The sequence below is a fragment of the Pseudopipra pipra genome, chromosome 6 (assembly GCF_036250125.1).
Source record: "Pseudopipra pipra isolate bDixPip1 chromosome 6, bDixPip1.hap1, whole genome shotgun sequence".
In the NCBI taxonomy this organism is placed as follows: Eukaryota; Metazoa; Chordata; class Aves; order Passeriformes; family Pipridae; genus Pseudopipra; species Pseudopipra pipra.
In genome coordinates, this window is record NC_087554.1 from 33,463,671 (window position 1) to 33,491,156 (window position 27,486).

General features: G+C 39.2%; 1 protein-coding gene across 1 annotated transcript in view; it reads right to left on the minus strand.

The window, feature by feature from the left end:
- SPRED1 (sprouty related EVH1 domain containing 1) overlaps positions 1-26,018 on the minus strand; it is a 64,360-nt gene extending 38,342 nt beyond the window's left edge. The window contains exon 1 of the mRNA XM_064658484.1: positions 25,880-26,018. Coding sequence (XP_064514554.1) covers positions 25,880-25,911 — 32 coding nt within the window. The 5' untranslated portion in view covers positions 25,912-26,018. The remainder of the gene's footprint in view (positions 1-25,879) is intronic.
- Positions 26,019-27,486: the final 1,468 nt, after the last annotated feature.

Consider the following 27,486-nt stretch of genomic DNA (forward strand, 5'->3'; position numbering starts at 1 on the left):
TCAGGTAATAGTTGTATCTGAACAGGTCAGAATTCTCTCTTCTCTCAGAGACATTTTCCTCCAGCCTTCCATGCTCACAAAGTCCAAGTATCAAGTATGCAAGTACAATTAGATTCCCCTCATAGTCAAAGCCATTGGTCATCTAGTCATTGAGATTACAGATGGCAGCACTGGGGACCCCATTAACAGGAGATGCGAACACATTAATCAGCAAGTCATTTTGTAATAAAGTTCTTGACCACTAAGACAAGATGAAGGTAACTAACACATTCCTTAGCTACTCTAAAGTACGACAGGCTGTACTGAATGTTTTATTTTCAAACAAGCATCTGTGTACATTCTATTTCACTGCTTGTTGTATTTAGGAATAGTACCTCACAAATTTCCAGAAAGCTATTATTTTCCTCCTAACACACCTAAGAATTTATTTAGCAAAAATAAAGGACAAACCTGTTATACTTTATCTAACACACCAGAAAACATTGTCATGGATTTTTCTATTTACTATGTCTGAATTTGTCAGTTTATCCTGGATGATACACTCTTTGGGACAGGGACCATCAGTAATGAGCATAATTCAATAAAGATCCGAGTGCACGCTGGTATACAGAGCTTAGATGGTGGCTGCTACATACTCTTGATATTTTGGCAATACATTATTGAAGGAAAAATCACCAGGCCCATTGAGCTTACTCACCTAAAACAACACTTGATATCAGGCAGGAAAGCACAAAATTTAAATTTATTCTTAGCACATTAAAAGAAATTTATGAAAGGTCCAGATCATTCCTGGCAGGCATTTCTCACTCAGCCTGCACAGAAAAGGAACAGAATCTGGAACCAAATAAAGCATATCCACACTTATAAAAATAATCTTCCTGTAACAGCCTTACTGAGTTGTGAGATTGCTAATGAATGTTGTATACAAACAACATTCATGTATTTTAAAACTATGTGAATTGAAACTGTAGTATCATTCATTGATATTGTTAAATCTAAAGCTTGTCTCAACAGTTACACTGACCTGGTTTTTTAAGGACTTTAACCAGCCAATATGAAAGCATTTTAAAGTAAATTATATTCTAAGAAAATCCTAGTGCCAAATTCCCCCTTTTAACACAGTAAGAAAACAGTAAACATCCAAAAGGATGTTTTGAATGCACGAACAGACAAATCATGTGTCTGCACTAACAAAACAAAAAGACTACAAGCGAAACTGCAAAATGCTTAACAAATAACACCAAAATCAGAGTAACAAAGGAAGTCTGAACGAGCCTTAAGAAAAACAAGCTCATAAACCTACAAATGTATTCTAAAGGTGTATCTTCACTGACCAAAAGGAAGCTACTATTCCCTAGCTATGCAGTGCCACACTTTGTGGTTTGAGTCAGTCTTTTCCGTAGTTTTAACAAACCATGAATATTTGGGAGAGAGGAAATAAACTGAAACAGACAAGTGAAAAACAAATGCAAAGATTTCTATTACAATAATCCATCAAATGAGAAGAAACAAAAGATTAATAAGATTATACAAAATGTTTTGATGGTAGGGTTTTAATATTTGCCATATGTCAGCATGAATAATGTGACTTATATAGCCAATATATAATTGTATGATCTATGTTTGATAATCTCAGTAATAATTAGCAGCCTAACAAACAGTCTTAAGCATAGAAACAGGTGATTCACAAGGCCAAGAGTCAGAACATATGGATAATAATAGTGTATTAAAAAATGGTAGAGCTAAGCCTTTGTTTACTACATTCCCCACGGCAACTACTACTACAGTAATACTTTTCACAAGTTTTTGCAAAAAACTGCATGTAATTACTACATGGGTCATGCATGAACATAACACAGAGCGAAATAGCACACTAAAAGGCCTCTCAGTTCAAAATGAAGATTATTTAAGTTCTATTATTTGCTTCTATTCCAGAAGAGAAGTTTAGAAAATTGTAACCAGCTGCAAAGAAAAAGAATAAAAAGTACACATGCATTCCCCCTCCCCATCAAATATGTAATAGACCAAAATAAGAACACATTCACACTATAAACGATAGCTAGTCATGAGAACACATACAACAATCACTGAACCTCTCACTCTACTCAGCAACTGAAAAGGGATCCACCAAATACAGCTTCCTTGTTTTCGCAACAACACAATCTTAAACAAGGGGTTACAGCAGGGAGATGATGAGATAATTTAGTGTTACAATTATGTCTCGTTGTTTCCTGTTTGGACTTTTAAAACCATTAATACCATCAGAAGAGCAACAGCCTTAAACTGATGGAGGGCAAGTTTAGGTTAGGCATTAGGGAGAAGTTCTTTACTAGGAGGGTGGTGAGGCACTGGAACAGGTTGCCCAGAAAAGTGGTGAATGGTCCATCCCTGGAAGTGTTCAAGGCCAGCTTGGATGGTGCTTTGAGCCCTGGTCTAGTAGAAGATGTCCCTGCCCATGGCAGGGGGCTGGAACTAGATGATCTCTGAGGTCCCTTCTAATGCAAATAATTCCATGATTCTGTGATAAATTATGGGTTTAGGGTGGAACTTCACCACAAAGAAGTTCTGAAAAGGGAGACTGGAGACAGCTAAGTTGAACTGCTCAAAATATATTAAAGTACCAAGAATCCAAGTCAAACATGATGCAAGCTCAAAATGGTTTTTAGACAGTAGAATCCAAGTCAGAGTGAAAGAAAGGTCTTTTAGCTTCAGTCAACCTATGAGACAAAAATGTCATGAAGGAACAACTCTACAGGTTGTTTTTTTTTTGGTGCAGCTCTGACATCTATGTTGCACAGCTTTACTGAACAAAAATGAATGCTATCCACCGTAAAAATGTTTTAAATGGCTATTTGCCATTTCTATTACACAAAACAGTACATAATAAAATACCTAGACTAAAGTACAAAATTGAAAAATCTTACTAAGTTGATGTGATATACATTAAGCCATTCCAGAAATGTTTGTGTTCTTGTATTTAACAGCACTGGAAATGAATCCTGACTGCATAACTGAAGAAACAGAACCAGAAAAATAAATATCTCTGCTTACAGAGACAGAGGAGGCCATTACATATTCAATAAATATAAGGAGAAATTAAACTGGTAGAATGAACAAATGGGTGTAGATGGAGAAGGTAAAACTTAAGAAACTTAATTAGGCTGTTTCGTTTGTACTTTGTGTTTTATTATACACTTTTTCTCTTATTCCAGCAACAGAAGGATCTTCTCTACTCATATTCCAAGCACAGTGCCTACTATTAAAACAGTGAGAACTACAAATAATTTTCCCTTTTTATAAATAGCAATGAATTTTGAGTACTCTTATCTGCAAGGATACTGTTCAAGTAATCCAAATAAGCGAGGAGAAGTCGTTAACCGTTTTATTAGCTGAAGAAAAGCAATCAGCATTTTATTATACATCCTGAAAAGCAAGGTCAAAAGACCAAGAGCATATTACAAGTAACTGCTTTAGTGGTGCTAACAGACAATCTCTAATTTTTCAGCCATATTTTTCACTATTTAGGAATTTAAGCCTCAAGTACCAGCTGTATCATAGAAGTCCATCTGACAGAATTCTGTAGACTTTGTTCAAAACCCAACATTGGGAATGCATTCATCACATATGAGCTTTACATATAGGAGGTACAGTAGTGTTTTTCAGGACTCTACTTCTTTAATTTGGTCATTCAAATATCAAAAAGTTGTGTTGGGAGAGAAGAAAAAACATTCTCTAATCATGCAGTAATTCCGAGACAGAATTAATTTGCCTGTGATTTTAATAATACTGTGAGGAATGGAGAGAAGACTTTTTTAGTTCTTAATAATCGTAATAATAGAAGTGACTATTTGAGTTAAAGAATTCTAGCACTGTCACTCTGCAATTTTAGGTCACCCTTGTTTTCTTAAGCCTTGTGTTGACTGGGAAGTGTTCTGTGACCAGTACTCAACACAACCATCTAGCTGAGGCAGTTTCATAAAAGACTAAGTTAAAAAGTGATATTCACTATTCCACATAAAAAGCCAATTAAAAGAACCAAACCAAAACCAACAACAAAAAAACCCCACAAACCCAAGCCAAAAAGCAGCTGACAGTTGTTTCTTTAGGAAGCACAAAAAAGAAGAGATTGCCTAAGAATTATGTAAGGGGAAGAAGAGGGAGCTAAAAATGCCAGAACTCAAGTAACAAAAGTGAAGTAGTAGATGTTTCAAAAGTCAGTGACATGAAAAGACTGGGGGGGAAATATGGCTTGCATAAATTCTTCCCTACCAAGTAAACAACATCATGGGGAAAAAAAAAAAAGGAAGAAAAAGATAAGGAAAAAATCCCAATAAAATAAAACAAGGGATGCAGAAGGAATAGGAAAGCGAGAAGAAGCAGCATCTCCTTTTCCCAAAAAAGCAGCAGATACATGAGAAAAAACTGGGTGCCCTTCATCAATGAGATTCATAATCACAATGCATGTTTAACATGCAATTCTTATGCTATGGCTTTCTATAATACACTGATTTTTTTCCCAGAATTAAAAGGGCAGCATAAAATCCTGTAGCTAAATTTAAACTTGAAAAAAACCTGTTACCCTGGTTCTAAATAAAAATAAATAAAATAAAAAATAGAAATTTCTCATTTTTAACTGATTAAGTAATTTCCAGCAAATACAAGCTATTGTATTACAATCAGTATCATATTAAGTTTTAAATAACACAGGTGGGAAAGTGCTAAGCATCAAGGAGTGGAAAGAAAGGTTCTAAGAGCATTTCCACAGTGAGTACGCAGAGACAGCTGAAAACACACAGCAATCAGATTTCTTTTAATCTTTCCTGTAACTCCTCTCTGCAGTCTGATCTCAGGAGGTCCTTTAACACAGACTGGAGAGAGAATACAAAACTACTGACAGTTCTACACTATCTTCTACTAACAAATCCAAGGCAACTTGCATACCTGCACTACAATTACTGTTATAAGCACTTCAATCTGGCACTGTTGCCAGAATCACCCTCCATCCTTCTCTTGCCCTGATAATTTATTCCTACTGTGCACTTTCTCCACTGGTTCTGCAGCTTTGCAGTGATCAACACTGGGAAAGCTCATGTGAATCCAGAAGAAAGGGTAACTTCGATCCAGAACAATTATACAACCCTAATCAGTAAATTACTGATTTTGTCACAAGGCCATCCTGTAACTGCTCAAAGTGGTTCTGCAGATATGATACTTCAACACAAGTTCCAGAGCAGTGACTGAACACGTGTATGAGCGTTTGCTTCACTATCAGCAGCTGCTGCAGCCAAACTCATTCACGTAAGTCTGTATGGATCAGAAAAAGAAGGGGTCAGTCACGTTACAAGCCAGTTGGAGCCTGCCTGCTTATCTACATTATATATGTATTTTGAGATTAAGACACAACTAACAATACAAACCCTCAGAATTTAAGTCACAAAGTTTGGCACAATTGACCTTTTTCTGCAGTATCGACATAACTTAGATCTTAAATTTTCCTCTTTTTTTGGCTTCATATGTGTGGAATTACGAAGACAAACCAAGTGAAAAGGTTACGAACAGTTTTCCTCCTAAGAAATGTACATTTTCTTTCTCAGTATTCTTACTGTGAGAGGTTTTGGAGCTCTTTGTATTTAGTAAAGCCCAGTTTATAGGCTAACAAAACAAACTGAATTTCCTTATGTAATTACTGAATACACAAAGGAAAAGCACTCTTGATTCCAGAAGATGCAAGGGGATTAACTCTGGTAGCACAAAAAAATAGGTATCTTGAACAACGCAAAAAGTTTATCTCACAATGTGGTGAGAGAAACTACAATTTTCAAGAAATACAACCAAAAACACATCAAAAGATGCAAATCAATTATAAGCACACATAACCCACATGTAACTTTCAATTTTCCTATTGTTAATCCATGTAAAAGCTAGTATTTTCAGTACAGAGACAAAAGAAACATGCACTATCTTGCTGCTTAAAACATTGATACAGCATATCTGGCCAAACTTTCATACACATAAACCGATAATTTTACAAAAAATTAACACTAAAGATTGTAATCCCACTACATGAATTTAGAAGCCTGAATACAAACTGCAATAAGACTCAGGAAGGGTTAAGCATACTCAGTCTAGATCTCTTCACTGAAAAAGAATTATAGCAGCTCCTATTTGGAAGTTTAATATATACCAAACAAATGTGATTTGCCTGAAGTGATTCATCACTTCATCTTCATTGATGCACAGTCACCAATATTCAAGGAAATATCACCCAGAAAAAAGGTTTAAAATAAAAAAGTAGCCTTTAAAAACAACCTAGAAAAATTCACTTGGCAACTGAACCTTTTCTGCTACAAACCATTTATTCATATTAAAGAATAACAAAAACTGCAGAAGTGACTATACTGTTAATTGACTACTTGTAAGGGAAACTCTTAAAATTTAAATTGAGACTCGTCAATTTACTGGTACAACACATTTTCCAAATTGCAGTACTACTGGCATCATGAACCACTGTTGCTTGTTACCACTTTTTTTCCCCAGTTTGTGCGCTTTCATTATTATGCCAAGCACATAAGAGAGAGGAAATACAAATCTCCCCTCTACAAAAGAGGAAGAAGAAAAAACCCACAAAATGTGAAAGCTCTACAAGTTTTGCAGCTATTCATCTTTAATAAGGATCACTATTTACAGAAAGTTATTCAGTATTTGTTGAGAATGCAAGGAAATACAAAATCCATGAATTTCAAGCTTTAAACACTAGATTCCAGTATACTGGCATTCAGAAGAAAACCAGCTTCCAGATTACACTCATGTAAGCATTTTGACACAGACAGACGATCCATCTCCAGGAGACAAATTAAAGGGCAATGCTCCATTGAACAGTTATACGATAGGAGTATAATATACTAACTATACATAGCACATAAATGGTACATAGATCTCTCATTTTGTGAGTTCCTTATTAATTGCAAGGTATTATTCACAGGAGATGTCTAAACAGCCATACATGTGGAGTTCGATCAGTAATTCAGCATCTGTAGGTCTGCGGTAAAAATTACTCACTTTTGTGGGAAAATGGGAAGGCAACTAAACCTACACACCTAAATCCAGCCTGAATTCTCACCCCTTTCTTCTCCAGTCTTGAGGCACAGCTCTCCTACTTCCTTTGTTCAGTATGCAACTGTGAAGTGAACTGGTTGTGCAACCAAAACAGAAAATCCATCATCCCAAAAAGATTGTTCTGACAGATCAGTGCCCCAAATCACCTACAGTCATGTGCCCCTTATATCTAAGGCTAGGGTTGTGTAGGTGAATGCAAACTATTGCTTTCAGTGGCAGCCCGTAACTGTGCTTCATCATTAGAAATGCAGGTTTACGCAGTTTTTTTAAGACTCATCTAAACTATTCATTTTGAGGGAGGCATTTATGTATAAAATCATCTTTAATCCACATGAAAGCCATAGAAGTTGCTCTCTAGTCTATACAAATTTTTAAATTCTAAATAGATTGCTCTTCTGTTTGTCGTATTTACTGTTTTAACTCAGTAAAGCAGTAAAGGTTTAAATCAGGTTGAAACTGATGACCAATATCATAGCCATTTATGTAACATAAAAATCCATTCATTTCTCCTGTTCTCTCTGGGAACAAATAGACAACACTACCCCTTTGCTTTAAGGGACCCAGAAACCAGGAAAAAATTTCTGTTGCATTTGGCATATTTTTCAATCACTGCAGAACTATTTATACACCGGGTGTAAACCTTAGGAAAGTCTCAGTCAGTCAGGATACTGCTACAGTAGTGTTTTCCAGATACAGCCTGTAGTGCACACATTCAATTGCACATAAATTTTGAAAAAAATAGAAGTTAAAAATAAAAAAAAAAAAATCAAGCCATAATTAACTTTACACAACTAGAGGCTGAGAGCACCACGGCCTTGTTTCAGATATGAAATAAATACTTTTATAATTTTAAATTGAAAATAGCCCTGTAAGTCTATTTATGCATTTACTCTTCATACTCATGTTCCAGCTTCCTCAGCAGTATATACATGGTTAAAACCCATTGCCTATTAGAATAAACTTCTGGTGGGAAGTGCTAAGAATTCACCCCACTGCCTACAAATCTATCCAGAAATCTGTTCTCACTCCTACTTCCTCCTGTCTGTTCCTTTCTGAAACAGCAGTAGGGGGGTTGGGAGTTTGCCTTTCCTCTACTGGATCACGGTTGTGTACATGAACTATACCAGACCATATGGCAATCTCTCTCAATTCGTAAGAGGCAAAACAAGCTCCCTACCAAGCCAATCCGAAGAGAAGCAGGTAAGGGCTAAAGCCTAACAGATACCAGCATCCACGTGCCTATGTTCATAGAGACCAGTTACTACATCTTGCCTATATATTAATGTAACGAGCAGGAAATATAGATAATGTTGCTTCAAGGATAAGAGCAGCCCTGTCCATACTCCCACAAGCATTTACAGCATGCTCCAGCTTCTCTCACAAAACTACCCAGCTGTCTACACACAACTTCAAGTAGTCCAGAGAAAAATCAAGGACTTGAATGCATTGTTCAGCACACAACATGGGTTTGACATAAAGCAAATTACTGTATTGCAGAAAAAACAGTGCCTGTTTGATGAGCAATGCATGCAGAGGATAAGCCCACCAGTGGGAGAGTGAGACTAAAGAGAAAGGTTGAAAGCTGAAAAGAAATCTCCATAGCTGCCTGGAAGCTGCCAGGCAAAGCCAGGCCAAGAAGAAATATAGTGGAGATGGATTTTCCTTTCTTGCAGGGAAAGCATTAAAGTTTTACTGAAAACCAAACTGCAAAAATCCAATAGGAAAACCACCCCAAGACACAGCACCTCAGAAGATAGTCTACTACTCACTCTCAGTGAAGAGCAGATAAGTTTCTCAAAAAGGCCCAACCTTTAGATGCACGAAGTTGTGTTTAACTCAGGTAAAACTAGGATTGTCTGATCAAATACAATGAAAAAGGATCTTGCTTATTTCCTTTGCTGGGAAGATAAAACTCATTTTTTCAGATACTTTATTTTCAATTTACCAAAATAATAATTGCCTTTTACAGCAGCTTTTAGCCCAGAAAAAAAGTTCTTATATAAAATAGTACAAAATTCTGTCAACATTTTTATACCAAGTTTTAGGGAACATGACTTACATGAACATGCAAGGAAGTGACTTGACAGAAAATAGCTCCCTCAGCTGGAGCTGTGTGATTTTTACTTTTAGTTTAATTCAACTAGTAATTATATTTGTATAACAGTAATCTAATTTTCTTATTTTACCTCTTCTGCTCACTGCTATGTTCTTAAGTTCTTTACTACCACACAGATAGCTTACTGAGAATAACAACAAGCAGCTCTACTAGAGGGAGTAGGGAGACAAACCAAAGCAGCAGAAGGCATTGTCTATTACCAGCCCTAAAGAAATAAAAAAAACAAACAACTGTCAGCTAGCTGGAGATACATCCAGGCTCTGCCTATATTGAAACATAACTACAATAAAAAGCAAAACTAGACCACAGTTTGCAATTGCCTCATTTCTTCATCAGTATCCTACACAATGTGGAGACAGACATGGGCTGTACAAGATAACATTGCATAATATTCTGCCTTTAATTTATAGGTATTAATGTACCTGTAACCTGCAACCAAAGATCCATGACATTTGATACAATAATAGCAGAAGTGTTATTGTAAAGAACCATTCAATCCTTACGTTAAGGTTAAATATTCATCCCTCTCAATTTAAGAAATTGAACGTTTCACTCTGTCCACACTACATAAAGAAAATACATAAACAATTAAAGAAACAATGAATGAGGTGGCCAAGGGTTTTTAACAAAATCTCTAAGCACTCAACTAAGAGGAAGCGTGACCACATCTCTATCTCCCTTAGAGAGCAAAAATCATCCTCTACTGAAACATGACTCTACACATGACAGAAGACTGCCACTTCCAGAATAGCAAAGAAAAACAATTTTCTTTTCATTGGTAAGCAGCTATGAAAAGATGGCATCTTTCTGTTTTCTTGGTTCTGCTTTATGCCATAATTCTGAAGATTAAGCATCTAAAAACTTAAGGGTTCAAATGTTGGAGTGAAAAAGTTGAAGGGTTATAACCCTCGCTCACTTAAACCTTACAATGAACACTGGTAAGAGGATGTCAAAGATGCCAGTAGCCTATAACCAGCCAACAAACAAAAAACCACCAACAAAACCCTAATAAACCCACCTTTGGCAGAAACTTCAAAATCTGCGTTTAACAGCAGTGAATTAAAATACTACATAATCTAATAGTTAAAATATTAAATCTTACAAGTTCTATAGGGCAACAGATTTCAGAAAGCTCATGGAATCTCTTTAGGAACAAGATTCTCCAATTCACACAACAATAATTTGAAGTTCAGTTAGTATCAAGAACCATTATTTCTTAAAGGGCTTTTCCCAGACAGATTATATGTCAAATAGATTTAACCCCAGAGATGTAACATGATCTTATAATAGTTATGACTAAATTACAAGTTTTAAAGTAGACAGCCATCAAAGTAAGGAGAACGAGCAATCGTGGATTCAGGAAATGTACATTGCCCTATAGTCAGCTAATGGCAACTTTAATAGGATGTGATGGATTTTTCTCCACCAGGAGAAAATACTGCCTGCATTTCTGCTTCAACAACCCACGCCAGCTGACTAATGGAGTTATATTTTTGTCTCGTATGAGGATGGTTACTTGCCCATCCTCTAGCAGTTGCAGAATGAAACATTAACAGCAGCTGTGGGGTGAACAGAAAAGCTGCTCTATTTGGTAGCCAAGACCCAAAGTACAGGCCTTTCCTCTTGAACAGTGGAGCTCATTTTCTGTCCCAGTGACAAAAAGACACAGCACAAAACAAAGCCACTTTTAGGGCTTGAAAGAGCTAGCCGAAGATACTTTTAAGGAGTAATAAATCTTCATGGGGAACAAAAGTAAAGGATTCACAGAAATTAAAAATAGGGTTCTTGGACAGATAAGAGCCCTTGGGAACTTAGAAGCTGTTGCTGAAAAGGAATCCTCGTGGATCCAAACAGGTTTCTTAAAAGAACTCTTATCAAGTACCATTAAATATAAAACTCTTTAGCTCGGCATAGTAACAATCCGAATCCTAACAGACCAATCCCAAAGAAGCACTTCTGCCATGCTACTGAATAATCAGCATATGCCTGCAACTAGAAACATCTTTTTATGCAAGCACTTGGGCTTCAGTCCTGCAAAAATTTAAATATATCACTCTAAGTAGACCTACAGATCTCTGTGGAAGTCTGTAGAGTTTATCACACACATAAAAGCTAACATATATTTATAAGTCTTGCAGGATAATTGCTTTTGGCAGAATATAAATAACACTGCTCTAATGTGTTTCAGCATCATGGTCTCCTGCTTTAGGAGCCAGACATTCTGGTGAAGCCTGTCATTCTTCATATAAAGAATGGCAGCTGCATAGCCCACAGAGACATTTAAACTTCTCTTTGCATTTTCTTTAAAGTTTCAGAGAATAGTGTTTGGGCATTCTTTAAAAGTAACAAGAAAGCTAAAAAGTGAAGCTGATAAAAATTGGCTAAAAATGTTTTCTTACTACTGCCATGGATACCAGCGGTAGGACTAGAAGCAATTCTTAGACAAACTCTCTATAGCTTCCAACACTTCCAAACAGTACATCAATTAGGCTGTGGAGTTTACCAGGTATTTTTCCAGAACCCAATGCACTGGGTGACAGGGCAATAACTCAATAAGAGAAGCCATCTTAGTAACGGACTCTAAATGTTCAGTGTACTATATAGTTCAGTGAAAAAACTTGAAAATCTGCTACAAGAAGATCTTTCAAATAGCAAGACAGGCATCTGAAATAATTTTAGAAACTTAATGCCAGCAGTTTGCCTAATTGATTTTTAAATGCATACCTAAAACTAGACATTAGATTTCTCTCCTTGTCAGTCTTCTTTATCTTTTCAGCATTGTCTTACTGTCTCTATTGCCTTTCATTTTAACTTGCAGCAAGGATAGACTTGAGCAAAGAAAAGAAACTTTGGCAACTGTCAATGCCATTGAGAATTAAAAGAATGGTATATATCACTTCCTGCAGTCACTACGGCTTCTGCAAGCCCCAGCTGGAACAGCAGAACTGTCTCGGCAGAAGGTCCAGCTCAAATAAGGGGAAAGGAATTAATATATTTTGTAGACATAGGTAGCTCTTACAGAAGCTTTACTTCTGCCCTTCCACATGCCTCCCCCGTATTTTTATTTGATACTTTCATCCCTCTAACACCACCTTGAAAAAACAAGAGTTTCACTGAAGATACATCACCAAGATTTTACAGCTGAGAAAGTGTTTCATGCAACAAAACCAGCCCTGGTGTAATTTAATTCTAGTCCAACACCACTAACAGCAACGAGCGGAAAAAACTTATTTTAAAATACTCAGCAGCTCTCTCAAAGCCCTATGATTTCACATTTACAGTCTGTATTGCCTTGGCCCAAATAAACAGTTAGAATTTTCTTGAATTCAATTTATTTCCATTAAACACATTTTGTTTTTGTACAAAAGTGACAGACCTACAGTTAGGTGGAACACACAGACAAATTTTGAAGTATTTACCTAACTTTTAATCAATAAATCCTTTGTTTGAATCTCAATTGTATCTAGTGTAAAATAGCACCTTAAAAAAACACACACAAAAACCAAACAACGAAATAAACAACAAACACACCCACTTTCCAAGTGTTAATGAATGAGCCTTGACTGAATGAAGACTGAAGAAAGGTGACACAGGCAATCCCCTCCCTACTTCATGAGGTCCTCGCTCAAGGCCAAAGCCCAAGAGCACCAGCACCTTTCAATCCCTTTCTCCATCTGCTAAAACACTACTTTGGCATCAGAAAGCATGCAGCTGACACTAACATGACCATAAATTCAATGCATTTCCTAACAAAATTGAATTGCTAAGTTCTTCCCTAGAACATCATGCTTACCATTTTCCATCATCCCCTTATTCATGTGGTTCTTGTGAGACAAACCATTTAAAGAAATACCCATGCAGTACACAGATACTGAAGTACTTCATTTAGATACTAAGACTAATTTCAAGTTCTAACATAGAAACATGAGCAGCAAATTATACCAAAAAATTAAAACTGAATAAGTTGGAATAGCAAATTCAATTCACTTTAACTTCTGAATGCCTGAAAACACAACACTTGAATTAAGAAGAGATAAATCATCTGAAACTAAATTATTGCTAAAGTCAAATGAAGCCCTACCAAACAATTACATGGCAAAGTTTCCTGTCAAAGAATCCAAAATCAAATAATGTATTTCAGCTCAAACCTTCTAATGAGGAAAACAGATGAACGTGGAATTTAACCAACTTCCATAGGAAGTAGAAAAGTCAGAAAAAGGATGACAACAAGAATTTTTGCCAGATCCCTTATGGCAACTCTTATGTTTTTCTGTAAAGCATTAATAATACCAAGGTAACAGCAGCATTAACATCTTAAGATAATACAGTACTAATATTATTCATTTGTGATGCTCTTGGAACACTCTGTGCAGATATTAATTGCATCTTTGAAGATCTTCAATATGTATTAAGTTTTTCAAACATTTTCAAAGGAAGATTTCCAGTCTCCCAGAAAGGAGAAACTGTAGCTGACCCCTCTGAACCATCACTTGCCTTGTCACAAAAACTTCCTCAAACCATTTCAAACCACAGATCTGCTTTACCATTAAAAAGCAAACAAGCAAGCCTTTAAGTTCAGTGGATTTTAAATAAATCTACTCCCACTCTCCCTCATTAACTGATTTCAACTGTAAATTTGCTTTAGTTGCTTTAAGAGGTAACTATTAACTACACAGAGACAAAGTTATTTTTTGTCAAAATGACAACACTAGTACCATTATATTTAGTAAAACTGCTCATGTTCTTACACAGCTGTAGCTTATTTTGAAATACTTCACAGGTTAACAGAAATGGTCTGGAAAAAAAAAAACACAACAAACCCAAACAAAACCCTCAAACCCATTCTGAAAAGAATTTCAGATTATGTAGTCTATCAAAACCCATTAAAACAAACCCACCCATAGCACATATTAGTTACATCATTACAAATCTTCATACTGCCTGGGGGAGGGGGCATTTAAAAAGAAATTCATACTTACCTCTTAAAAACACCCATAGAATTATGAAGATTTGCTTGTGAGTACCCTTTTCTGCATAGTTTTACAAAGGAGCAGCAACTTTCAGACCCTTCAGAGCCACAGATAAATAATTTTGTACAATCCTAAATGATATGATTAATACTGAAGTCAACTGAACTCCTCTGGATCTTGGAACCTAACTGGTAGCAGCCTCAACCACGAGACTGGGCAACTACTGCTACAAGGCTAGTACTGAAATGAATAAAGCACACACTCAACATTTTCCTTTGTGCAGAAAATGGTATATAATGGAGCTCAAGAAACTGAAGATTAATGAAGAGAAGTTTTATCATTAGGAAAAAACAAACCTTACAAAATCATAGACAGAACTAATACATAATCCTCCTTGCCTCTGCTGTCAGATACTAGAGCAATTTCTGATCATGCTCTCATGGGAGTTAAAGGCATACAAACACTACCTGGCTATCTAAAGTGTGAGAAGTACTGATCCGAGCTTCATGTGATCTACTGGAATATTGTAGGAAGAAAGGGTTAGACCAAAAGATTTTCCTACTTTTTGACCAGCACTGTTATTGACAAAGGACATATTCCAGAGACAAAGAGAAGTAAATTCTGACAAAATTATTTGCAGAGCTATAGTAAGAATTCATTGCAGAGGAAAGCAAAAACAGTCCTTTGGAGAACACCATTTTCCAGTGTAAATAAAGATAAGAGAAGTTATATCCTACTGTAGACACGATACAACCAAATTTTTTTTTTGTTAATGATAAAAGCTTGAACAGCATCTTTCAATTCAACTGTTAAGGCTGAATTTGTCAGGAATCAAATATGTAGACAAAATAAGGGAATGTTTGTCTCAGTCAAGGAGTAACAACATTGAAAAAAAATCCCCTCTCACCAAATACACCTTAGATCACAGATATTAATGCTCTGGGAAAGGGCAGTTATGTTTTCTCCACTGTAAAATACATAGCTATAAGTTAGCAAAGAAACAAAAAACGCAGAAAGCAGATAATCTCTACCATAGGATATTACAATTTCTGCACTATCTGATTGTAATTGCCTTTAAAACTGTGAAGCAATCTCAGAAAACCTGACCAAAAATCACTCTTGCCCTTGAAAAGTGACACTTGTTCTTTCCTCCTTGGCCATGTGAAATTTAATTAGAATATCTCTTGCAACTTCTCTACTGAAATGATCTTTTTCTAAAGCACATGGCAAAAGTTTGGATCATTGTGCCCTATTTGGGATGATAAATCCATCAAAGCTCATTGTTTGCATGCTCTTGATGAAAGGAGTATGAGGATCTTAAAACTAACCTGAAGCTTTTACTTCATCCGTTGAGCTTCAGTTGTGGGGATCAAGCTCAAACAGGACAGATTGGCCAAAACACAGAAAAGCCAATCCTGTATCTGCCAGTAGCTGCTCAGGCCTAAAAAGCAGCTGAAATAACAGACTCGGTAAATTTATTTCCAGTTATTCTTCAAGTTTAATCCATACATTTTGATTTTGTTTGGAAAAGGAGCTATACCTATAACTGTAGTTCTACTGCAGGAAGATTTATTTGCAAATATCAAAAAAGTTGAATTTTCTGTAGCAAAGAAGTGACTCAACATTGATTTTCGACATTTCTGTAACGTCTTCTTCTTTCACTGCTGAAAGGACGATGAACTTGTAGCCTGTGGGAAGCATTCTGTCTTTCTACAGCAAAGGAAACACATGTTTGTATTTGGGTTATGTTTTTATTGTTCCAGAGCAGTAAAAAACAGGCTTCTTGCTACCATTGCTCAAGGGTAAAACCCTGGTATTAAGACCTGTAAGGGTGTTCAGTGCACCAGTGAAAACATCTCAAAGAGACACTAACCAGTGTATTATTTTCCAGAGAAGCTTTTCAGGATAAGCTGTTAGAGAACACTAATACAGAGAAATACTCAGAAAAAAATGCTTCCTAAAAATGCTAAAACCAAACCAAAACCTACAGGGATGGGTCTCTAAAAGCCAACACACCTCCAAACATGGAAAAGATATGCCATTTCAGAAGTAACAATCAAACAAATGGAAAACAAAAAAAAACCCACACAAAGAAACAAACCCAACAAATAACTAAGTAATCAATGCAAAACCCCTACAGTTTTAAAAAGGTACAGCAGAGAAGGAAAGAGAGGAGAGAATCTGAAAAAGCTCCTCTAATTAGCTAACTAAGCTTATCAGTTTTCCCCTAGTTAACCACAACTTACTCCAGGATAAAGAGAATAAAAGGTCCCCGCAAGAATTACACTATACGGAACTACAACACTCTAAATTCATGTCTTGCTCTGGAATAGCTTCCTTGAATAGACCTGTTCTTCATACACAATTCAACTAATAGACCAAGAAGAGCTCATGTTTTCTACCTTGCTTCAGAGGAATGAATGTGAACATATTCTCCTTTTGCAGAATTTGCAGGTGACCATAACTGAGAAATGAAAGCTAGTGAATTCATGCACCATAAGCCTAGAAGAGTTCAAAGAAAAACAAAATCAGGTTTGTATCAGTGACAAACATAAAACTTGCTTGCCTAAGCATCTCCTTTACACTATGCAGAACACCCTAAGTATATGATGGAGGATACTTAAAAAGCATGTGATAAGGCAACGTTACTTCAACTTTTGAAACTATTACCAAAAAGTCGTCTTCACCCTTCAGACAACCTGAGGGGGAAGAGGGAAGCATGTAATCCCATAACAAGATTCCCTCAGCCTGTCTGCAGCCAAGAGACTGAGGTGGAGGTTTGGTCACCAACTCAGTTTTCAGTGCCCCAGGCAGATGCTTAACTGATTTCTGCAAATCCTCCATTACCTAATGCAGGGTTGTTAACATGCACGATTATTCTCCATCACCATAGTAACAGAGCACGTACATTTTAAGGTGCATATGGGGGCTCTTCTAGAGGATGTGTCAAGTTGAATACAGCTAGGACAATATAAGATATTTTAAGTGAGCCCCGTTCAGTACAAATACAGAAAGCATGAAAGTACTGTGCTAGAGATCATCACAAGACTGCTCAAGCAGTGGTTACACATCCATTAAAAAGTTTTCTGGAGGCTGAGAGAAGTAGTAGATGAAGCGAGATTCTGTCAACACTTATGGGCCTTAGTGCATTAAAACAGCTCTATAATAATGGCCTGATTTTACACACACAAACTTCTTCGGGAAGCACAGAGCATAACATAGTAAAAGATTTTGTGAACACCACAGTTTACCTATAAGTTGCCCTGCCTGCCCTTCCCCCATCAAAAAAAAAAGAGGTAGGAAAAAAGATCCAGAAAGAAAACATACTGACTGATTAAGAAATGATAAGCAACTGGCATTTTCATTTCAATGAGAGCTGCAAGTACTTTGCACTTACATGCTTGAAGTATGAATGACACTATTCCTCCAGGACACAAGTGACACCTCAGAAACCCTTATGTTAGGTGCCTCCACAGCAAATAAGCCCATACATGTCAATAGCCAACCCCTAACAAACCTGTCAGAACACTGCTTTACCTTTCAGTATTAGTATTTACAGAATTTTAACGCTTATTAAGATGCAATCGTCAATTACACAGCATGACCAGAAGGTGCACAGGCACCACATCTGTGCGTGACCAGAAGGTGCAGTCCTCCTCTCCCACACAGGAGGAGAAGCAAATGAGGCAAGCAAGGATCTAAAAGAAAGAAAATGGGTATTTCCTAGTATTGAAGGTTTGAGAGCAGAACCCAGGCTATCTGATTATATTCCTGGATCTGCCTTATTATCAAAATCATCAAAATTCATACACCCTGGCCACATGGATTGTATCTGCACAGTCTCAGCTCTCAAGCCTGAAAATTCTCAAGCATTTAATTTTACAGCTTTGCATTCCCTTGGCATGCTCATTGTATACCACTGGTACCAGCAATCAATTTCTTCTCCATTTTTTTCTTTAAAATCTTGCAAAATTAGAAACAGCAACCCCAATTTTTTTTTGTATCCAGTAGCCCAGACATCAGTAGCATCTGAACCACAAGTGGAACTTGTAACAAGATAGATAATTGCCCTCAGAAGAGAGCACAAACATACCCATCCTAAGTCTATCCTATTAGGAAACTTCCAAATTATTCTAAAGTGAGCAAAGACCAGTGATTATCAACAACTAGTGCTTAAAAACATACAGCTTTGGTACCTCAGGTCAGCTACTTCTGTAGATTAAAAACCCCCTCAAGATTGCCCATTTTAAATGTATGGGCCTCGACTCGAGCTTCTTTACACCTTTTAAAAATTGTGCTCCTGTTCAAGATTCAACATACATTGGCCTCAGTCACAGGCTTCATATTAAGGTGTGCTGGACTGGGATCCAGAGTAGAGTAAGCACATCATGCAGAGAAAGAAATACTCAGGGCTCAGAATACTTTATCCTATATGAGAGGCTGAAAGGTTTCTAAATCAGAGCAGGTTCTGTACTCCCACCTTTCACTACCCTTACTTAATTCCTTCAAGAGGTTAAAGAGAGAGCAATAACTTCTGCCCTCGAGGTTTGTACCACTTCACCAAAACAGTTCTGCACAATTTCTGAAAGAAAAAAAAGTGCTAGGCAGGAATCCTCACTGACAGCTATATCTTACCAGTCTGGGGTTATGCAGTCTGACTCAGAAACAATTTTTCATAAACCTGATACAAGTTTTCAGTAATGACTTGCTTCATTAATGAAATTCTTGATGCTCCTTGTTGGTATCCTTGTTTGGCCACAGCATTTGACTTGAAACTGAAATAAATCAGTTTCGTTTTTGCTTTGACAAACTTCAGTTTAGTTTCGCAACTAGTCAGCAGGACCCAAAGAAAAAAGGGTAGTTGTCAACAGTTGTCAGATCATCTTGGGGAAGACCTATTTATTTGGTATTGCTTTCTTGGAGTTTCTTAAAAAAAAAAAAAGAAAAAAAAAGACAACTTTTCCATAGACTTTAATGATACCTGCTCTCACAAACCATTCAAACCAACACCACCTCACAAAACCATTCAAGCCAAACATCTGGGTCACAGAATTTCTTCTGGGGTTCTGAATAGAAGAGTGTTAAACTCACTGTAACAGAATTAGACTTCCTCATCTAATTAAAATATCACAAATAGCAGTAGTGAAGACACAACAATTAATACATTGGGGGGGGGGAGAAGAAGAAACAGATCCTTTACCACCTCATTTTTAAGATGGTTCAGATGTTTCAATTATACACGTTTGGGGAATTCTTGCATAGCGCACACATGAAAAATATTTTGTTCTAAATGGAAGCCTGGTATGAGGCAGCAATGCAGAATGGAACACAGTAACTGATGAAGCTTCTGTGGCCTATTTTCCCTACTTGAATTGAATTATTTACCATCATATGACAGTGAGTTCTTAGAAAAAAAATGCTTGTGAGTGACCTCCTTGTATAGATGCATTTATTGTCACTATATTGGGACATTATTATTATCACCATCTATTTTCCCCACCTTATTTGGGGCACCGGGAGTTAGTGCCTGCAATGGCATACAAGTCAGTTGTTATTTAATCAGAATCACATTTATAAACAAATCTTAACACTCAGAGCATTTAAATGCACATTTTTTTTTGTCCCTCAGCATACCTAAAGATTTGTAGGTTGCTTATTTTTTTTAAATTCTTTTCTTGTCATATGTAAGGGAAAATTAAAATAAAGCAATGAATATAAATAAATTAACATATTTTTTAACAAACTGATATCACAGATATCAGTATGATATTACATAAAAGATAAGTCTGAAAAGATTTGAAAACACATGCACTTAAAATGTCTGCTTATTTCGTACAAGTAAGTATTGTTCAATGCCACCACAGTCTTACAGATTGATTCCTATTACAATTTTCAAGTAGGAGAAGTACCAGGCTTACCCTAGTAAAATATACCATAAAATGTTACCATATACAACATATTATCACCTCATGAATGAGAAAAACCACAGGGAGTAGTGACAGTCAACAGATTTTACTAGAGCATAATCTAAGCATCACCAAAAAAAAAAAATCTTCTCTTGCAGAATACAAAAAAAGCAAGTGCAACAGAAGTATATATTGCTATTGTCTTAAGACTAGAAATATATGTCAATACAGAAGAGCATCCAGTCCTCTTCCTTCCCTCAAAAACCAACCATTGCTGAAGATAATTTCTGCTGACTACCAAGACTGGTTAGGGGACACACCTAACAAAGTATTAGAAAGTATAAAAAATGTTGCAAATGTCTTTCCATCTTATTGAATTTTAATTTGGAATATTTGTACCACATTAATTGCCAGTAATTAAATAAATACTTAACAACAGAAAGTGCTTTCAGAAAGAGGCATGAATATTTTTCAAGGGAGAGAAGAAGGAACAAATTTTATATTTTTAGTGACCATTTAATTTGTATTTACAATCAATTCCAGCCATTCAATAACTGTGCAAACTGTGTTAGCTAAAATTCACTTGCTTAAATGTTGTTGCACACTAAAACAGAAAGGGAAAAGACAAAGATTTTTCCTTTCTAAGGCAGCCATAAAGCAACTGGGATCCTGAACAAAATGGCAACTTCCAGATATCTTTCAAATTCCTTTAAGGAAACTGCAAAATGTTCCAACTGAGAAAGAAAATTAAGAGGAAGAAGGCAGACATTTAAACATTTGAACAACAGCATGTAAGACAACATACACAGTATGTCCTATCATAGTTACTTGTTTTGAATCAGGGGAATGAAAACCAGAAAAAGACAAAACTATTTCTTCTGCCTCCTTTTTAAGCTTGTATCAATACTCTGAAAAGTATTTTTTATTTCCGGTGTTTGTTGTAATCCCATGAAGTCATCACCAATACATACAATTTCTCCAGATATACACAAGAATGGGTAAATAACAAACAAAACTGCCAGTGTTTAGCCTAAAAACCACCATATTGCCCTCAGCTTTAATCCTGTGACTTCCAGTCTTGTCAAGATATATTCCTTTCAAGAAAGGTCTCTACTTTTAAAAGGCACACTGACATCCTCACTGTCACTTTAACACTTCAAGAGCATTGAATTTTAAATGAACAAACAAGGGAAACACTCATCATTCTTTAATTGAAATATTATTGCTGGCTCCAGTTATGCTGCAACATCCCAAAAGCATTTTTCTGCAGTATCACAGTAACCAAAAATTGTTGCTAGAGTGAACCTTTTAAAAAAAAATAACAAAAACACACCAAACTGACTCTCAGATTATGTAACATGCAAATTCAGTTTCACCTTCAAAATAGCGTCACGTAACATGAAGCCAAACAGACAGCAAGAAGCAATTCATAAAACTGGAAATGCTTCCCAAGGACTCTATAAGGAAACATTCTCTCAGAAGAAAATACATCAGAATTGCAATGATTTAATACAATCAATTGGGTTAAAAGATGTTTTCCTTAAAAAAACTACTTCTTTTTACAAATTCCTTTCATTAAGGGATGAAAAATTTATAAGTCTATATATGGCCCAAACAGCAGAAAGAATACTAGCCTGCTGACAAGTGTTAAAATCCTCCCAGAACCAATAAACCTAAAGTAATTAGCATTACTTTTTGCGATACAATTTCATGTTCATCTTTCAGTATCTTAGCTTGTAAAACAAATTCAACCCAATTCTGAATCACAAATGAAGTACAAACAGTATTTTCATATATACTGAAGGAAAACATAAACAAGTACCTTATTTAAAAATATAGTTCAGCTTTACTTTTCAAATCAACACTTGAAGATGTTTATAGTTTCGTAATCTAGAGGCTGTTAAGCACACAGCATTACTATATACTCTATCTCATTTATAATCTCTTTATTAAATTATCTAGGAAAATGAGTATAAGATTGACCGTATTTATGTGGTAAAACAATTAGCATATGACAGTCTGAATCTGTAAAAATACAGTATGTAAAAGCACCTCTGAATACAATTCAAGAGCACAATAAAGTGGCCACCTGCAATACAGAGGAAGGTAAACAAGCCAGTAAAGCCGTGTTCCCACTTTTCAATAGCAACAACTCAGACTCCATCTTAAGCCTGTCATCATTCATCCCTACTGAATGGGGACTACACAACATAATTATTCTGTTGTACCTAACACTGAATTCAGTAGCATTTCTATTCAGCAATAAAATCTGCCACCAAAACAGGAATTTGGTACAGTGCTCACTGACCTCTCTGCTTTGACATTATGTTAAGTTGCATGAATAGCAAATCAACCCTGAGTCCACAAATCTACAAATTCCTTAATTGAAAAACTGATAGTATTTGTGAACACACTGCGTTGATGCTGTCCACACGGACTGCAAAACACCACTGAGGGGGAAAAAGACTAAAATTATCTGGAAGTATAGAAACACTTCTACGTAACTAATGTGTCACGTAACACCATCTGACAAATACAATAACATCATTGTAAGAACAATGTAAAAGTCACCAATGAAAACTCATCTGTAGCAATGAGAATTTTATAAGGCTGCCTTCCATATGTTCATCATCGAGAAGAAACCTGTAGTCCTTAATGCAGCTTTTTAATTAATCTTTCCTACCACCACTGAGAATTTAACATCATTAACTGAGGTCAAGCTCTAGACACCACAAATATTTATATCTTACTCCATAAAATGAAGTTTTATAAACAAATAACACTCAATTACCAGAATATTTGCTATAGCCACAATGACACAAAATGCACTGCAAAGTACCCGTATTCACTCTTATATGAGAAAAGATCTGTTAATAAGCTCAAGGCCATTGATATCATCAATGATACTGATAAAATTAAACACAGTGAATTTTGAATATATGATCAATTTCCATTTGTGGATCTGTCCTGTTTTCACGAATGGTTTATCTGGTGTTTCAATCGAATTTCCCAACCATTTAAAGTGACATGCTTGTACTGTGTGCAAAAGGAACAAGAGAGAAATAACAACTCTGGCCTCACCAAAAACGCTGTCAAAAAAAGCAGAGCAACTGAGAAACACTTTTTATTTTTCTTCTGAAATTCTAATAACTGAAGTAAAAAAGAATAAAAATCTTTTCTTTGAGAAAAATCAGTGTTTACAGTGCTTTGTAAGACTATACACATTCAGTTCTATAACTGAATAAACTCAAACCAAATACTGTATGTGAGCTTTCCTTTCTCATATTAAGTAAAGGCTAGTAATATTTCAGGTAGTCTCTTAGGCTGCAGTAACAACAGGCCTCCTCCACTCCATGAATGTATAATTAAGGATCACCTCAGTGTAATTTGTTAGGCTAATGAAATAGGTACTCGTGAGCAACGAACATCACCATTTTAATACTTGCAACCACAAAACAGTTACATCAAACAAATATATTGTCTGCTTTAGGGATTCTTCATCAGTAAATTTCATTCAATTTTATTATCTTTTTAATTTTCAATGTATTTAAAATCAAAGTTAAGACACTGACCTCTAAACAATTTATGCCATAATAAAAAAAAATTTCCTGTATTCTGATATTTCAGAGGTCTCTTTAGCCATGGCATAGATTAAGGAGAAATAATGACTGCTAATCTGCTGTAAAATTCTCAAAGTAGACAAAAATGAACCGCAGTGCTGATTTCTATCAATTTAGTTGTCTTCACTGTCACTTGTATTTTATGATGGGCAACATTTTCAGATGCCTCATTAGGTATGACCGACTCCCTTCTGCACCAGGTTGATATTTTGCATATCTAAGACAGTATTGTTCAATAAAATGTAAATTGCTCCAAATGGATTAATATACTGTTTTCAAAGAACGTTAATAATAATGAATTTGAATTTCAGTATTCTATTTTTGGGTCAATATTTCTGGAAGGGAAAATATTTCAACATTTTCTGAATATAACTCTTCCTAGCTTAGATGATACAGCGAGAAGGCACTTCTGAATTAATGGTCCTTTATAGGAAAAGGACAAACTTAAACTATAAAAATAAGCCTTCTCGTCCCCCCTACAGCCCCTTCTACAGTGACTTCCCACGCTCGCAGCCATAGGCCCTCTTTCTGTTGCCTTCTCCGATAAACCTGCCGGCCTGGCTGCCTCTCCCTTCCCATGCAGGTCTGATCTGCGAGGCTGCTGAATGCAGACACTGTACTGCACTGTGAATGGACAGCCAGGTATTTTATGAATGGAGCGGATCACGTGCTCCCAGCACCTCCCCGAGCTGATATTTCCCACATAACTGTGTCAACAAGCAGCGAACAGCACATATTAATACAGCAGGTCCTGGAGACCTTCAGCCGCCGGCCGCGGGCCGCAGGCTGGCCCTCGGCGCGGGAGCATCCGCTCCGGGCGCTCCGCAGGGCAGGTTCCGCCGCAGGTCAGCGGTGGTGACAGCAATTCTTTTTCTGTAATTTTTTTTTTTTTTATGAATGGAGATTGTGGTATGCAAATGAGAGCGATTCACAAAAAAGGAAACATGGCGGCGGCGGCCCCGGCTCCGGCCCCGCGGGCGGCGCGGCGGCTGCCCCGGCCCGGCTCCCCTCGGCCCGCTCCGCGCCGCGGGCGGCAGCGCCCCGAGCCCCGTCCCGCTGGGCCCCGCTCCCCGCGGGGCTCGGCCCGCGCTACTCCCCGGGGACCCGAACGCCTCTTCGGGGGAGCGCACGGGAAGGTGTGCAGGCTTTGCCTGGAGGGAGGCAGTGAAATGGGAAATCCTTTTTTCCTGCCGGCGGAGCCCCGTCCGCACCCTGTCTGGCAGCCCGGCTGCTCCCCTGCCCCTCATCGCTACCCCCAGACACAACAGGCGCAGCGCTCCCTCTCCACCGCCATGGCCGCGGCAGTCACCGCATCATTCATAAAATCAGCCCGAGCAAACCCCGACATCGCAAATCGTAACGCTACGGCTCGGAGACCGCAGCAATCAACTCTAAACTTCCCGATCACAGGAAAAGTTTCAAAATACCTCATATTCCTTTTTCAATGCCATAAAGAACTCGGATGTTTTCTGACAAATATTTATCGCCTCCGACCCAAAATGTATTTCAAAGACAGATTACATTCAAGAGGATACAGCCGCACACACACACAATCTCCTCTGGATTGCCTTCAAACCCCTCACAGTAAAAATATTGAGATCCTTGAACTGTCCCTTTTCTCTCTGAGGAGAAATAAAAAAAAAAAAAAAGTCACAAGTGCTCATTAAAAGAAAAAAAAAAAGAGCTTTAGGGTAGGTTTAAGCTGTATTTACACTGGCTGACTCATCCAATTAAAATTCAGGAGCAGTTTCCTGCAGGATGAAGCTCCCACACACTAGTTTCCATGTGAAATATCTACAAGTAATAGGATATTATCAGAGGTGGTACGTGCTGATACCTCTCTGGGCATACTAAACCCATCCTCCCGCTCCAAGACACCATCGTTATCTGCACCGTTTTCTATCGGGCTTTAACTAAACCAAGCTTTTCTGGCCGCCGGCTCGCAGCCCTTCCAAACTAAGCTCCTTGACAAAGAGGGAGCTTCTGGGCTTCCATGAACGCGAGCAGCAATGCGCAGTCCGCGCAGGGGTAGGACAGGACACGTACGTGCGCGGGCAGAGGCCCCGCGGGGCGCAGAGCCGAAGGGACGCGCCGAGCCCCATCCCCATCCCCATCCCGGGGCGGAGGGGAGGTGAGGGCACGGCCACTTACTCGTTGTTAGAAGTCGCCGTCTCTTCGCTCATTTTCTCCTCACCACGATCCGACAGGCACACGGAGCAGCACCGACGCAGCCAGGGCGCAGCCAGAACTCACCAGAAACTTCACCATTGTTACCCCCCCGGTCCGCCGCCCCCGGCCAGGGCACGGGCCGTGCGGTGAAGTGAGGGAGAGGAAGGGAAAAGGGGGAGGAGAGCGGTCTTTATCCTGGAAATGCGAAATCCTGTTGTCCGGCGGTACAGCGTATTTCCCTTATCTTAAAAGGTGATGATGGTGGTGGTGAAGGTAGTGGTGCAAACAGCAGCAACAACCACGGATCTTCTGTTCTCGAGCTGCTCCCGGTTAAAGGGGGACAGAGTTGTAGAGACAAGGGATGGCTCCCTGCCGCAAAAAGCTGCACCGCACCGTCCTCCCGCTGCAGCTCATCTCCCGCTGCAGCCGCCTTCGCTGCTGCCCTCCTCCTCCTTCTCCTCCTCCTGCTGCTCGGCCGCCTCCCTCCCTGCCCGCCCGCCTCCCGCGCACAGCCGGGGCAGGCGGCGGCACAAATTCCTCCAGACACCGGAGCTGCCACAGGCCGGGACAGGCGGGGAAGGAAGGGGGGGGGGACGGGAAAAGGGGGGTAGAGACGCTCGACGGGGCTCTCCCACCCCCTCCAAAGCGACGCCGACCACTGCGGAGGGAAGACGCGCCGGCCCCAAGGAGAAGGCTGGTGACGGGGGGAGGGAGGCGTTTTAAACCAGCCTGGGGGTGGGAAGGGGGGGGACGGCGGAGAACGAGGATGCGTCACGGCTGTTTGTGTGAGGAGAGGCGCGGGGAGGGAGGGGGAGCGGAGCTGCCAGGGCGAGAGAGGAGCCCCCGGCCGCAGGACGAGGGGGAGAAGAGGGAGAAAGCCCGCAGGGAAGTTCAGCGGCGGCGCTTCCTCCCCAGCAGTAACTCCATTAGCGGCCGCTGCCGCCGCCTCGGCTCCTCGCGGCCGCCCCCGCCTCCTCCTCACAGGAAAACTGGGCGGAAGCGTTGACTTCAGGCTCCTTCCGCCGCCACAGCTTGATCCAAAATAACCACGGGTGAAAAGGAGGCGGGAGAACGGAGAGAAGAGCAAGGGGAGCAAAGTAATCCCCTTGACCTGCGCCCGCCGGCGGACGGGCCCGCGCCACCGCCTTCCCCCCGGCGCCTGGCGCTGCCCGGCGCCCGAGTTTCCTGAAAGTAGTTCCCTCCCCCCGGCTCTGCCTCACGCGCGGCCCGCGGAGCCGCCGCCGCCGCTACACACGCACGCACGGCGCCGCGGAGGGATACGCGGCTGCCCCGCCGCCACTCCTTCCTGGTCGGGGGGCGCGGGGCCGCCGCTCCCGGGTCTCGCCGGCCCCGGGCTGGGGCGAGGGCGCAGCGACGGCGCGGCGGGTGTGCTGGGCACGGTGCGGGGCCGCGCAGAGCCCCCGGGCCGCCGCTGTGGGCCGGGGAGGGCATCCCGGGAAGTGATGTGAGGGAGTGGGCCGCCGGCGGCGAGGGGCCCGGTCCGTCCGCAGCGGCGGGGGGCTCGGGGCGGGCGCGGCTGAGCGCTGCGTTCTCCGCCCGTGGGCTGAGCTCCCACTCTTTTAGTACTT